The following is a 15,955-nucleotide window of genomic DNA, read 5'->3' as shown; positions in this document are numbered from 1 at the left end:
TGAGGGGACATCACTGTGAGCAATCAGGAGATGTCCCCTTAGTGCCCTACTCGCCAATTTTAACTGCACCCCCCTTAGTACACACACCCTTCCCCCTTCAATATATATATTCAAACATAAACACACACACATGCACACAAACACCCTTTCAAACACCCATACACGCACACACATTTTACAAGGAAGGTGGGACCTGGGTCCATCTGTCCCCTACCCCTTCCCTGGTGGGGGGTGCGGGCCCCTTGGCGATGGCGGTGCTCTCTCCGCACGGTGGGGGGGTTCATATTACACCTGAGCCGGGGGTGTTCGTGTCCCTGGGGGGTGGGTCCTGGTCCTTGCCCCTGGGCGCTGGGCCCCGCCAAACTTCCAACATGGCCGAGCCTGGTCGGGCCATATTTATAACACCCCTTGTGGGCCGCCCTTTTTTCCCCGGGGTTCCCCCCTCCTGGGCTGGGGCGGCGCTCTCTTTCCCTCTGCGCCTCCCTGCTCTCTGGCTCTGGGGGCCTCGCGGCGGTCCTGCTGGCCCTGGCCTGGGTGGCGGTCTTGGTCGCCCGGGCGGCGGTTGTTCCCTGCCTGTTCCCGTGTGGCGTTGGGGGAATTCCGGCTGCCGCTGCTGCTGCGGCGGGGGTCTGGGTGTGGGGGTGGCTGGGCGCTCCTCCTCCTTCTTTTCACATTCCACCATCCATTTTAGAAGAACATAAACACTCACCTGAGCACAGGTGTTAGCTCACCTTTGCACTAATAGTTTGCATGATTGAATGAATGAAAGATTTCACACTAGTTGGTTTAAAGGCATAAGTGTGCGTGTGTGAACACTATCTGTTTTGTGTGCATGTTGACATGTGGACATTTTTTGCAGCTAGCAGGTGTGTTGATAATATTTGAGTGTGTGTGAACAGGCCCCGCCCTTTTTGTACTACATTTGAACCGTACCGTAATGATAAACAACCAGTAAACCTGTCTGCTTTATGCTGCTTCATGGTCTTACCCCCCCCTCTCACTATCACCCCCCCCTCTCTAACATACCTCTCTTTTCTTCCCTTCTTTCCTTTTCCGTCCGGTCCAACACCAAAGATTTTCAAACATGATTGAAATTAATAAAGTTTGGCCTCAATTACAAAAGGGGTTTATTCAGACATACCTTTGGTTTATCTGAAGATTAATAACCCCTCTTGTTAAAGTAAAATATGTCCAACACAAGAGGCCCTCAGCTCTCATCTGTTTGCCTAGCTGTTGGACAGGACAAGTTAAAAAAAGAAAAAAAAAAGAAGTGCGGAAAAAGCCGGCATCATCAAGGAGGAACCGCACAGCAGCGAAACGGACTCCGACAATGAGGAAAGGGAAGTTGGCGTGTTTGATGGAAATGTAGCCCAGCTGTTCATTTCAGATACAGAAGATGAGAACTTTGGATGTTTGGATGATGATTGATGACAAAAAATTAAAAAATCACAACCAACTCAGTTTGGCTCCCGCTGCCTTTTTTAAACACACACTACACTAGCATGCATGTTTAACTGGTTTGTGTTAACGTGCCCGCACCCTAAAATCTAACACCTTTTGAATGTGTCAAATACAGAAAAAGCACCCATAAGTGAAGCTGGACCCAATGTGTCGTGACAATATGGGTGCCGTGGCTCTTTGCCTCATTTCATATTAATTTTTTTCGCCTCTTAAACCAAACTCAAATCCATCAGAAGGTAATAAAAACTAATAATGATGATAAAATTAATTTGGCAGAGTGGGTGTTTGGACACTATGTGTCCGGAGCAGCAAATATTTTAATATTCCATCAATTATCAGTTTTTCATGCAAATAGTCAATTATTAGTTTTTAGATTAAAAAAAGAAGATAGAAAACTAAGACATTTTTACTGACGGTCAAAATGAACTCTATGCTACACACATCTGAAATGTAATGTATTTAATGTGTTTATTGTGAATATGAATTATTCAGACACCAGAAGGATTCTCTGTCCAGTAACAATAAAATAAATTCAGTAATAAAAGCATTAAAACAATTAAAAATAAAAGTACAAAAGTAACAAGCTGGTCCACTAGATCTACAGGCTGGAGTTAAAAGTAAATGAGATGTGTTGTAAATGAGTTTCAAAAGTGTTTTAAATCACTGACGGATCGAGCAGAGCAAACAGAAAAGTGGAGAGCATTCCAGAGTTTAGGAGCTGCAACTGAAAAGGCTCCAGCAGCATTCAACACCATCAGTCTGTTGATCTGATCGTGGTGCATATAGACTGTTCATTCTGATCGTGGGTCACTGCTGCTCTGGTTTACGTCATGCATAGACGGTGTGGCGCTCCAGAGGCGCCTTTGGAGCGCCAACAGGACCGCCAGCTAACATGTCGGACGCATAGCTCTGTGTTTGCGGGCAGGGGAGGGGGCTTTGTCACGGTGTGGCGCTCCAGAGGAGGCTTCGGGCCGCAGTCCGTCCCGCCGTTCTGCGTGAAGGAGCTGCTGGACTCAGAAGAACCGTGGAGAACCGTGGAGAACCGGTTCTCAGAGCAGAGGAGTGGCTTTGGGACGGTTTGTGAGCTAATGGAGGCAGATTTTGAATGCAGAAATGCAGCCCAGTCCTGAGAAACCGAGTAAATGATCCTGTGAATTCATGTTTCCAGTCGTGTCCAGACAGAATAAAAGCTGATGTTATCTGCACATATTTAGATGCAGATTGCAGCTTTGACTGCAGGGATTCTAACTGCATCATCAGTTAAATCATCAAATCAGCTAATTGTTAAAGTTCCAATGCTCTTATCCACGTAACAGAGAACATCATGCGTGTTGTGACAGACATTGTTCTTAAATTCACTCCCCTTATACAGTAATAAAACCACAAAACAACAACATTCACTTCTCTTTTCTTGGTGGACTTTCATAAGTCAGAACATCTGGTTGGATCTTCTTGTGGTTTGTCTTTTGGCGTTCTCTGTCCAGCGCCTGTGAAGGGCTTTTCTATGTGTAGACAGGCGCCAAAAGTCATTTGATTTCATTTCAGGAGCGATGTGACTCTCAGATTCCCTCCATGAGACGCTAACAAACGCATCTTTGGGGTAGGTTTGCACCTTAAGTACGTCGTTGATGAAACAGTCAGTTGGGTGCAGAGGCTTCTGAGGCCTTGTCTCTGATCGGGCATTCAAACCGATGGTAATGTACTCATTCTGCTATGGAGAGGTTTTCTGAATGAGATTTAAAAAGGGCCATATCTAAGTGAATGTGGCGTGCGATCTGAACCGGTCTCCCGGTAAGCAGTCTCCACAGCAACGGGCGGCCGCGTTGTCATGGCGGCGGTTTAGGGCAGGGTGTTGGCAGGAGGGAGAGGGAGAGGTGGAGGGGTGTGTGTGTGTGCAGATAGCAGACTATTAATAGAGCCTATGCTATTCCCCGCTGCAGAGAGCATCAGCCCTCAAACGCGTCACGAGCATCGGCACACAGTTGTGTGTTTATACGAGTACACAACTGTGTGTGTGTGACTGGATCTATCAGTGTTTAGTCAGTGTGTGTGTGTCCAGATCACAGCAGTGCATTCCTGAAATGGACTATTTGCACACTTGTGTGTTCCTGTTGCGCCACAAAGAGGATCCATCCATTTAAGACCACTGTGACCTCTGAAGGACAATTTTCATTAAAACTCTCTACTATTAGTTTTTTGGAGATACATTCCAAGGTTTAAAATCTCTACTTTGATCATAAATTACTGGCCTTGCATGTCGTGTCTTAGATGTTGTATTTTAGATAAAATGACACAAACATCCCACTGAAAAACAGAAGACTCCCTGACAGACTACATACAATATTTAGTCAAAATATTCCATTACAATTAAAAATTGAAAAAGAAATATATTCATAATTAATCAGTAAAGCATGTTACTACTTTCATTTCTTTGCCCTGTAAAGTTTTTAGTCAAAGGTTACACTACATGCCACTTTGGACCCACATATATTTAATCTGCCTTCTTGCATCGGCACTTTATTGGTTAACGTTGTCAATTCTCTTTTTTGGAATTTAGATTTATTGTATGTCGAGCAAATGTGAAAATTCAACAAACAAGTAGAACGTTTGAAAAATGTTGCTTTTTAAAACAAAAAGAACAGCAGTATTTCATAAATTCCTGTAGAATTTTTTCAGATACTTTTTCTTTTATGCTCAACCTTTTAAAGAAAATTGAATTTAGAAGTTTTCTCATTGAAGCATCAAAGTTAAGCCAAGGCAAAATAGACAATATTGAACAAAAAATCTATTCCAAAAACTGAATAGGAGGGGCGAAGAACCCCCAAAAAAGACATTTAAAAGATGAGAGTAAAATAAGACTCTAGGAAACCAAATAAAATAAAGGCAGAATTTCACAGAACTGTTCTGTCTATTGCAAACACAAGCTAATAGTCTATGTAGCTTTCTATTTATTTTCATAAATGATTTCATATTTCAAAATGATTGAATGTTGATTGAGTTTCATGTGAAAACACTGTTGTGGCACTAAAATGATTGAAAAGTTAAGGCTTAAATCCGTTCAGCATTCGCTGAATCTGTGTCTAATGTTCTTTCCTTTTTTGTTTTTTAAATGTGATCTTTTGTGTTTTTACATTAGGTTTGGATAAATTGACGGCGACACCTGTTGTGTTTTTCTGTTTCCAGGTTTCCTCAGTTCAGAGCCGGTTTCTTGATTGGCTGCATGAAACTCTTTCAGAACTTCCTCGGTTATCTTTAAAATGTTGCATAATTCTTCGTTTCTTGTGTCTGTTTACCCAAATTTAATTAGAAGTGAGGGAAATGAAAAGAAGTAAAGATTAGCCTAACATTAGCATTTTCTCCTCCCCACTGTTCAGGTATTGTCACCATGACAGTCCCGGTGTACATCGCTGAGGCCTCCCCTCCCCACCTCAGAGGCCAGCTGGTGACTGTTAACACGCTCTTCATCACCGGGGGACAATTCACCGCCAGCCTCATCGACGGCGCCTTCAGCTACCTGCAGCATGATGGATGGAGGTCAGACAGCAGATATGAGTTTCACTCACCCCACACTCAAGCAGGCATGCAGCATCCAGCACTGCTCCCTCTCTGAAACGTGCACACATATGAGTCACAGCCTAATCATTGTTGACAGGTGAGGTGAAAACTGTTGACCGCCTCATTACTGCGCCTGAATCAGAACAGACACGGCTTTAGAACGTCACACGTCTCAGAAGCTTCTCTTATGAGCATAACCCTGAAGGAGGACAGAATCCACGTCTCCGGGGGTTCCTGCATTTGTTTGCGTCTCTTGTCGTCCTCCATCCTCCAGTGTTGGAGTTTGAGGCTCTAAGAATTGAAAGGATTGGTCTGAGCAGCTGTTCTGACGGCAGGAGATGGCAGCTCAAAGGGCTTTAGATTGGTGTGATTCAGACATGATAACGGCTTTGTGGGAGCTCTTATAAGTTTAGAGGATGAATGTTCCCTGATTGACGTAGTGCCGCAGAAGAAGAGGCCTTTTTTCTCATTTCGCTTCAATCTACTGTTATTCTTAGCTCCAGTGGCTTCTAATCTTCAAATCAGTAACGTTTTTGCAGGACGTACTGAACTGATTATGTGGGAGTGAATAAAAGAATATAAGCGTGCTGCTGGGATTGTTCGGCTCAGATATTGTGCGCATAGGAATAATGCCTAAAAATTATACTGCAGTGAGAAACTTTTATCTGAGAGCAGCTGGAAATCCAACCAATCCTTACTTTTCCACAGCTGGGCTGAGTAACATGTGAAAGGCAGCAGGTTGGCAGTTCTTTCTATGGCCGATGCATGAAGAATGCAAAGGTCATTCAAGGTCAAAGAAGCAAGAAATCCCTGTCAGGTCTGACTCTAATGCAGACATTGACCTTAACATCATATTAACAACATGAACAGGTTTTGGTTATTTTCAAACTCTTTAGGGGTTTTTATCTTAGACTGGGTTCACCTTTTACTTCTGGAGTTGTGACTGGCAGACAGAAAAGAACAAATGCTTATCAAATTACTGTATTATTTTGACCCAATTAACGTAATTCCAATTAATTCTGACATGTGCTGTTACACAACACTGCAACCCTTTCAAGGCTGTGTCACACTGCTGCTACATACATTTAGTACATTTTTCGTGGAGGAAAGCTGGTCACGTGAATTTGTCTGGAAATAAGTGAGAAAAGTTTTCTTTAAATTAGTTTTTACAGATGTATCCCAAATGAACCCCATTACAACCACCAAGACTTATGAATAAACCGCACAGAGAAGACCTAAACCTGCGCTTCATCGGATTTCTTTACTTTGACGTTCAGAAATTGCCATGGTCAGCACCTTGGTCAGCCCCATGGTCAGCCCCATGGTCAGCCCCTTGGTCAGCCCCATGGTCAGCACCTTGGTCAGCCCCATGGTCAGCACCTTGGTCAGCACCTTGGTCAGCCCCATGGTCAGCCCCATGGTCAGCACCTTGGTCAGCCCCATGGTCAGCACCTTGGTCAGCACCTTGGTCAGCACCTTGGTCAGCCCCATGGTCAGCACCTTGGTCAGCACCTTGGTCAGCACCTTGGTCAGCACCTTGGTCAGCCCCATGGTCAGCACCTTGGTCAGCACCTTGGTCAGCACCTTGGTCAGCACCTTGGTCAGCACCTTGGTCAGCCCCATGGTCAGCACCTTGGTCAGCACCTTGGTCAGCCCCATGGTCAGCCCCATGGTCAGCACCTTGGTCAGCCCCATGGTCAGCACCTTGGTCAGCACCTTGGTCAGCCCCATGGTCAGCCCCATGGTCAGCACCTTGGTCAGCCCCATGGTCAGCACCTTGGTCAGCACCTTGGTCAGCACCTTGGTCAGCACCTTGGTCAGCACCTTGGTCAGCCCCATGGTCAGCACCTTGGTCAGCACCTTGGTCAGCACCTTGGTCAGCACCTTGGTCAGCCCCATGGTCAGCCCCATGGTCAGCACCTTGGTCAGCACCTTGGTCAGCACCTTGGTCAGCACTTTGGTCAGCACCTTGTAGTTGTTATGTAAAAACCACAATCGGCCGGTCACAGCCTCCCTGCTCTGCTCCATTCTGATCATCCTCCTGCAGACAAACATGGATCCATGAACGTCTTTGTTTTCCTCGTCTGAGCTGAATCTGGCCCAAACACTACACTGCGATACTTTTGTTATACAGGTAATGTTAGCTTGGATTGTGAGGGGCTGTAAGCTAGGAGAGTGTATAAACTAACACATGATGGGAAATGAGGGCAGGCTTACTCTGCACCGAAAGTCCAGCCCACAGCTCAGGAGGAAGCTTCTAATGAATGAATGCCGCTCTGCAGAAACTATGTTGTAGAAAATGATTCAGAATTTGATTTTGACTAAAAACAACATAAACATCATTAATAGACCACTGGGGGGGCTTTGAAAATAGAATAAAAGATTATTGGAGTGGGACCTTAAATCCAAGCCCTCACCAAGGTTTTTACCATAGATGTTACATATATCTATATCTATATAGATATAGATATATATCTATATAGACATATATAGATATCTATTGATTTATTATAGATGTTTTCATTTACTTGTTTATCAGAAGGCCTGTGATGAACTGGTGACCGCCACCTTCCTTCACGAATAGTGGGGATAGGCCCCAGCAACCCAGGGGCCCCAAAAGGGATTCAGCAGGTTCAGAACATGGACTGATGTTTACCAGGATTTTCTAAATGAATGAGAATCGATGATTAGTTCATTAGTTTGTAACCATGTGAACTTCCTAAGAAGGCTTTGGAATTCCACTGCTGTACATTAAACATTCAAACTGTAGCTGCCACAGCCCCCTGGGACGCACAAACCCGACATGACTGCATGGGAGCCGTTTAAGGTAACAGCTTCTGTTCCTCTCCATGTGTTCCCTCCCTCCACCTCCAGGTACATGTTGGGCCTGTCGGTGATTCCCGCTGTGCTTCAGTTCCTGGGATTCCTCTTCCTGCCAGAGAGCCCTCGCTGGCTGATCCAGCGTGGGCTGACCCAGAAGGCCCGCCGCGTGCTCAGCCAGATCCGAGGAAACCAGAACATCGACGAGGAGTACGACAGCATCAAAAACAGCATCGAGGAAGAGGAGAAGGACAGTGGAGGAGGTGAGTGAAGGCTTCCAGCAGAGGGAGGAGGGCTGCAGGTTGGCATAAAACAGGAGAAGCAGATAAGAACACAGCTGTTGAGTCATTATGACTACTGATGTTTCTGAAATGTTTTTTGGGAGACCCAAACTTTTCATTTTGTCAGGATTTTTTGGTTGAAGTAGTTTATTGATAGCTTCGTCCACATAAATACTTCATAAACACTCATCATAAAGCTCTGGGATAGATGCCCCTAAAGTATATACAGTGTGAACACAGAGAAGGTTTCTCCTCTTTGTTTTTACTCCCCAATATGCCACATTACATACCTGCTGATCGTAATAGATGGACAGTCGATGTGGTAACAAAACCCCCTGGATTGTTCTGAGATTGTTTTTTTTAGCTCCTGTTCTTCACATCGCGGCTGGAAATAACTCTCTGTACTGTGGTCCTTTTGAAAAAGGTTAACCTTAACTCTATGTTTGTATTTCTGTCTGATCTCCGCTGGATTCCAGTCAGACCAGTTTCAATATTGGGTGAATTTCAACTCTGAGAGAAAATAAAATGACATTCTATTCTGTTATGACTGATAATTAAAAAAAATACTTTTATCGTACATGTTGATGAATAGTTGAAATTTGCCAGACACAAGTGGTGTCAGAAGTGGAATTCTGGGAAACCCCAGAAAGTAATCATGATAGTGTGTAATATGCAGATTAAGCTCATAAAACTAAAGGAGTTATGAACAGAGTTCCAACAGGTCAGATATGGAGAAACAGAATCATCATCATTGCAGAACAATTGGCGGTGATAGATTTTCACTTTTTGCTCAGTTACAGAGATGACAAAGTTTGAAATAGCAGTGATGAAACAAATGGAACTGTAGAAGCAACTCCAGCAATTAGATAGAAACGGTCTTTGAAACTGAAAGACAATGACCGTGTTCTGGAAATGTTTGTGGAGCATGAAAGGTTTTTCTGAGCAGCACCGTCACAATGGCAGACAGACACTGATGTGGAGGTTTAAACCTCTACCTACTGGAATGGAAGTGTTAAAAGGTGGAACCAATTTCGAGCCGATTTACTCAGGAAAAGTGTAAAAATCACACAGCTTGGCGTTTGAATCCTGATCTTATTAGTCGTGTCCTTCACATGATTACGTAACATCGCCTTTATTGGTTGGAATTCTAGAAGTTGCATTGGATGGTATTTGTTCAATGCTTTCAATGCAGTTTGAGAGTAAAAAAACAAAATGGTTGGTTGGACGGACGGATGGAAGGACAATAATAAAGAAATGTTCTGGCACTGATACATGCACATTTCTGGATTATACCAACAGTACTATTTGGTTAAATGCTACAAATCCTTCATCCAGTTGTTTTCCTGTTTCTCTTTCTTTATTCTGGAATCTTCCATCATTTCTTGTCCCTTAACTCCTCCTAAAGTTTTTCATCTATTTTAACCATCCAACTATTCAAATGTTCAGCTCTTTCAGCTTTTTCCAGTTCTGACTTTTGGTCCTTTAAATCCTTCAACTTTTCCAGATATTCCAGGATTTCCATTGAAATAAATAGGGAATCCTTGGAGCAGAAGCTCGCTGGTCGATACCCGGCTCTGGGATTTTTCACAATCACATCGTTGTTATTGTGCTGTTTTCACTTTATTTATGGTCGACTTTGATGATTTTTGTATTTTGACCCTTTCATTCAGCAATACTGTGTCTAAACCTTCATTTTCTTCTGGAAATGCTGCTCCTTCTAGTTTACATTTGCAGTCTCTAGCCAGCGTAGAACCAGATGATAATGAGACATTGGTTCAGAAATGTCATCACCTTTAAAGCACATTAACAAGACCACATTACAAAAAGGTTAAACATCGCTATTTTACTATAAAAAGCACATCACATGACAGTACAATAGTAGAAGGTTAAAATCAATGTTTACAGGACTGGTTTGGTCTGGACCAATGTTTGAGAGGAGTTTTGAAGGTTTGTTATGTGGGACATTCCCTCATGGGGAGTGGGAGGCTGTTCCAGATGGCCTTTACAGAAGCATTTTCTTTTGGTGGATGGGACTTCCACAGTCTCCTCTAGAGGGGAAGGCCTTCAGTAGGCCACCCTCAACCAGGCCTTGTCAGGGGTTTTTGTTTGCACTCAGGAGTGCATTGTGTAATGCTTGGATCACATGCACCTGTGCAGGGGGGTTGACTCATACAGGTGCTGAGTTTTTGGGTTGTCCAGGCCGGGGAGGGTCATCGACAGGAGGGGCGGCATCTTAAAGGGAGCACCGGTGTGTCTTGCAGTTCCCTTGGGGCTCTTATGGCCTCCTGAAGGGACGAAATGAAAACAGAACATTTGTTGTGCGTGTGGTACGTGTGTTGTGAAGTATGTGTACTGCTAATGTAAGTTACACACTACGGATGATGCTGTACGCCTGTGCAGTGCCCTGATGTTGGTAAGGTGGCTCCCTCACCGGTGGACCCTTATTGCCTCATTCCTTACAGTCAGGCTGCACACCTTTCAGCACTAACAGCCCCCCTGTGCAGGTTTTAGGGGGGTTGCATTAATGACAAATCCTTACGCCATTTTCGCCATATGGACTCAGCAATCAGTCTACAGGCTCTGCCCAGTCTTTGCCCGCAGACAGCTCATACCCCCCCCTTGGGCACTTTCAGCATTCCTCACCCAAGAGTCCTGGTAATAAGACTCAAAATCTGTTTAAAACATTAATGAATGAGTCAGAAAAGTGTTATGGGCTCTGAAGCAGTGATGCTGATCGTATCAAAGTCTGTGTATTTGAAAGCAAAGCCATCAAAGCCCCCACTGGCACATAAACAGATCCCCCCTAAGTTAGGCTTTTCGTAATGTAATAGAATTACTGAATGGCTTTCAAGCCAACGGTTTCGGCCCTGGAAAAGGTTGGTGCCACTAGTGAGGATGACGGCTTTTTTTAGTCTGGTTGTGCGATCCAGCACAGATTTGTGCCGTGAGGGCAGACGCTGCCCCCCGGTCCATTTGGTGTCGTCACAAGCAAAGCTGTTGGTGGTTGACTGAGCCCCTCCTTCCTGCTGAACGCACAGGAAGTCCCTGAAATTCCTTCTGAGAGCGCCTCATATCCTGTCGGTAATTACTGTCATGTAATTAGCCATTTTCCTCAAATGAACAGATGAAGGAGAAACGGTTGTGTGTGGCTTTTCAATTCTTTATTTTTAGGATTTCTTTGGAACACACATCTCATGTCCTCAGCAGGTACTGAGCTTTTTGTTTGCGTTTGATGGAAGGCCGTTTGTGCAGACGTTAGCAGCAGGCTGAGCTTCATCAGGTCCGAATCCGGATCTTTACCAAAACCAAGCTTTCTTTATTCAGGCTTTAGACCAAGCAGTTCCTTAACACATCCAAATACATCTTTGTTTCTTCTGCTAAAGATATTTGTGCAACTTTGGCTGATTGTCAGTTTCAGGAAATGACTTTTAATTTCCCATATTATGACATAATTTTCCATAAATCATGAAATAAATCCTAAAAATTAGCTGATTTTGTTTTCACCAGAGAGGTGAACAACAGGCAAAAATATCAACATGAAAACTCCATCGGCTGCCGTGTGACGCTCACAACTGAAAGTGTCAAAAGACAGTTTCTAATTAAAAACAACATCAAAGCCTCAATGCAGCCTAAATCTGCTGCATTTTTGTTCTGAAGGGGTTTTCTATAGATTTTCTGAATGAAACAACATTTTTCTGCAAACTGTGAGCCTGAGGAGGGTCATGGAGATGAGCGGCTGCATCTGAAGGGGAGCGCCGGAGGTTCTAGCAGGAGCTGGGGGTGGAGGACCGGAAATACAACATTTCATAAACAAACTGAAACATGATAAAACGGTGACAAAGTAGAAAAGAGCAGATGAACAGAAAGCCAGACACTTAAATACACTGAGGGGTAATGAACTAAATGACAACCTGGATCTGGTGTGACTGACAGGGAAACTCCGATCAAGACCAAAACAGCATAAAAACCAAAGTAAGTAACAGAACCCTGACAGGAGCGGCTGCATCTGAAGAGAGCGCCGGCGTGTCTAGCAGCTGTAGTATTGCAAAATACAAAACGTCTCACCTGCTGGTGAGTCCTGAAGATGTAATGTTTGTTGTGTGTGTGGTAAGTGTGAAATATTCATCAGGCTAATATGACACATGCATGATGGTGTTGTACGGTGCCTGAACGCCACGCTCTACTCATTGCTGAGATCTGACTCCTGACTGACCACACGCTACTGCTGCACGCATGACACGGAAGTGCCGTATGTCACAGACACGCTACCCTTACTTAGCGTTACGTGTTGTTTTTGTGATGGCTTTGACCTGTCGCTGGCAGCACGCCTGTAGAAATAACGTTTTCACTCTATGGGCTCGCCGAGTGCTCCAGAACTCAGATTTTTGGTGCGGGCCACCTGCGTGCCTCATACAGTTCCCATGTGTTGACTGCAGACACCATGTTTGTGGTGTCTGCAGTCTTGATAGTGAGCATATCAGTAGGGTAAAACTAACCTGTCTCACGACGGTCTAAACCCAGCTCACGTTCCCTATTAGTGGGTGAACAATCCAACGCTTGGTGAATTCTGCTTCACAATGATAGGAAGAGCCGACATCGAAGGATCAAAAAGCGACGTCGCTATGAACGCTTGGCCGCCACAAGCCCGTTATCCCTGTGGTAACTTTTCTGACACCTCCTGCTTAAAACCCAAAAAGTCAGAAGGATCGTGAGTGCAGTCTTGCACCACCTACTGGTGAAACGTGGTGGACCAAACACAAATTGGGATCCAGAAAAACAATTTTTGCACCAAAAAAGGACATTTAACATCACAAAAACTGTCTTTGTGCATTGCGGCCATCAAATGTTGGGTAAACTTTGCTTTTTGGTCCTGGGCAGCTGCACTGCTGCTGATCCACATCAAGGTTCATTTGCAAGTGAACAGACTCATTTGCCTGTTTCTTTCACAGTTCAGGGGAGCTTTCACACTCGTCAAGTGTAGTTTAGTAAGCGAGAAAAAAGCTGCAGTGTCAAGCCAACAGTCCAGCGTCAAAGTGCTGAAAAATCCTAACTTTACTATTTTGATTTTGTTCTGACCAAGAAGCACCTGCAGCTTTTCATGTATGTTAGTTTTTTATTTACTAATTTTGAGAATATTTACATAAATGTGTAGCCATGACCCTTGTTCTATCTTAGATAACCCCCCACCCTTACATTGACGTGTTCTCCCTACCATGACAAAGGTGGATAAAGGTGGAAAGATTTCATGTAATCCATGGACACCAGTGAAGATCACAAATCATTGAAGAAAAAAGGTTCAGAGCACTGTCTAGTGGGTCTAGATGACCCCACTCCCAATGTTAAAGTCAATTCAACGGCTTATATTGAAAACATAAATAAAAGTTATTTTCATTCATTCATCCTCACGAAAAACAAAATGAATTCATGGCACCTACAACATCAACTTTATTTCCTACTACAGTCCAGCACATTTTTCTAATCTTTGTCTATCTTCCCGTAGAGTTTTGTTAACTTTAAGATTTGTGTTGTTTTGATGGGATTCTGTCGGGAACTGATGAAGCAAATACAAATTTTAGAGAAAAACTGGATGGACACAAGAGTGGAAACGTACAAAGGAAAGCGACCAGAGGCCAGAGGGGAGGGGTACAAAGGAAAATTGGATTCGTCCTGGAGCTCATCGACCTTGACAACAAAGACGGCGTCTGTGGAAGCCAAGCCACCCGTCCATCTCTCTGGGGTCAGCGGGGGTGCAGGGACACGGGTGTTTCATCCCACTCTGGCACACAAATAATCACACACTGATGTGTAAAAGCAGGCTCAGGCGGCGGAGGGTCTCGCTCTTCTGGGACCCTGTGGAGTCCAGCGCTTTGGCTTTCATTTCAGTGCCTCTCTGCTTTGTTACCTGCAGGCATCGTCAGTGTCGGTGCAGTCATCACAGCCACCACACGCAGACACCGCTCAGTCTACAAAATGCCAGGTTTTTGCCTGAAAAGGTGTCAGAGTGTCGGGCAGAACTCGGTTTTCTGCATACAGAGGTTTTTCATTTGTTGGATGAGGCTCTTGCAGCACAAGGAACTGAAAAGACGTTTGGTCAGTCATCATAAATAATGAATCCTCACTAATCAATCTCAGATGTGTAGTATGTGTTGAAGGGGAATTGTGGGAAATTTTAGGGGTGAAAAAGAAAACCTGCTCACAAAAAGATGTTAAAGTTGAGCAAAAACACGTTACAGTTCAGATAATAATGTAGAATCTTCTAGTAGAGAGATAAATTATTCAAACTGAAGGTGACGCAACTCCATGCAAGTTCAAAAGGCACTGAAATGGATGTTAGCATTTTTTCTTTTTATGACTCAATTTAAGTAAATGACTTTAAGTTTATGTCCACTATTTACTATGATTGACACTCCCTCCATCCTTTGATCTATTGTGAGAGCGTTCCCAGTGGTCTTTTAGTCATAATTAATAAATGAGGGCGGGACTGTTGGAGCAGAGCAACCCCACCCCCTCTTTCCATCCCCGTTGTTGAAAGCTCTGCGTTTACATGCTCTCCCACTAGCTTACAGCCCCCCAACTAACATTACCAGAACAAAAATATTGGAGCAACCCAGCCATGAGTTTTGAGTCAGATGCCATGAATGCAACGGCATGGATCTATTTTCCTACAAGTGGATGCATCAGAATGGAGCGGAGCAGGGGGGAGCAGGGGGCTTGTGGCCCGCCGAGCGTGTTTTCCACGTCACAAATGCGACATTTTGAACACGAGAGTTTTGAGCGTGGAACTCTAAAATGTGCATTTCCATTCGTTTACATAGACTCTTGAATAAAATGGCTGCTTAAACGCGCGTTGCTGAGGGCGGGGTTAATGCCGCATAGAAGTACATTTCCACATGCTGCAACCCAACTGCAGGGGCTGCTGGGCTGTTGCCCCGGGGCAGAGGGTGTTTAAGAGTCTGTGCATCCCCGATGGCTGCGGCTGTACCGAGGTCTCATTCTAGTCAATGTGATCCTTTCAGGGAGCTCAGTCTGAGGCAGAAACACCTGAAATCTAATCTAAAATCTGAGGAATCAGCACATGGTTAGCTTTGGCAGCTTTGAAGGCTTTAGTTGTTTGTTTTCGTCACTCTATCCTGTTGCTTTATGTATTTGTGTGTTTTCTGTTTCCTTTTCCAGGACCATAAGTAGAGGCTGTTTATGCAACCAAAGAGATTTCCAGTCAGTCTGTGGACTGAACCGCCTTAGACTAATAAAGAGCTACAAACTGACATGAATGTGCGTCTGACAGTTTTGTCTAGATGTCCAAAATAGAATAAAAAGGAGAGTTTCCATTCTCTAGCCCCTGCAATGCACATTGGGAATTCAGAGACTGATCCAAAGAGCTCTGAGACGCAGAAAGCCTCAGAATCACTAAAACAAATCGCTTTGAAAAGTTTAAAAAGGTCCAGATATCAGGAGGTGGATCATGTCCAACAAAAGCCACCAGAAGGTTAAACGTTATGTAAATTGTAAGCACAATAAATGTTTTTTATTTCCTTCCCCAAATGAGCATTTTGTTCATTTGTCTGCAAGTCCCAACATATAATACGCAAAAGTTAGCATTTTGTTCAAATTAGTAGGAATTAGATTATTTGGTATACATCGTGATATGTATCGTTATTGCCTGATATGAAAAAAACTATTAAAAAATTCTGTCACTCAGCCTTAATATGTGGCCACAGAATGCTGACCAAAAAAAAGTGCGACCTAAAAAGTCTGACTATTTAGTATTTTTTATACCTTTGACAGTTGAATGATTGTGCTGAAGTGAAGCATAAGCAAAGTAACTAAAAAGTGAATTA

General features: G+C 43.9%; 1 protein-coding gene across 1 annotated transcript in view; it reads left to right on the top strand.

The window, feature by feature from the left end:
- The window catches only part of slc2a13 (solute carrier family 2 member 13), a 146,356-nt gene that overhangs the window by 24,404 nt on the left and 105,997 nt on the right, over nucleotides 1-15,955 (top strand). The window contains exons 2-3 of the mRNA XM_023952454.1: nucleotides 4,836-4,995; nucleotides 7,891-8,099. Coding sequence (XP_023808222.1) covers nucleotides 4,836-4,995; nucleotides 7,891-8,099 — 369 coding nt within the window. The remainder of the gene's footprint in view (nucleotides 1-4,835; nucleotides 4,996-7,890; nucleotides 8,100-15,955) is intronic.

This window comes from Oryzias latipes, chromosome 23, assembly GCF_002234675.1.
Source record: "Oryzias latipes chromosome 23, ASM223467v1".
Lineage (NCBI taxonomy): Eukaryota > Metazoa > Chordata > Actinopteri > Beloniformes > Adrianichthyidae > Oryzias > Oryzias latipes.
Note: the sequence above shows the minus strand (reverse complement) of the source record. Positions and strands in the feature narration are given on the sequence as shown.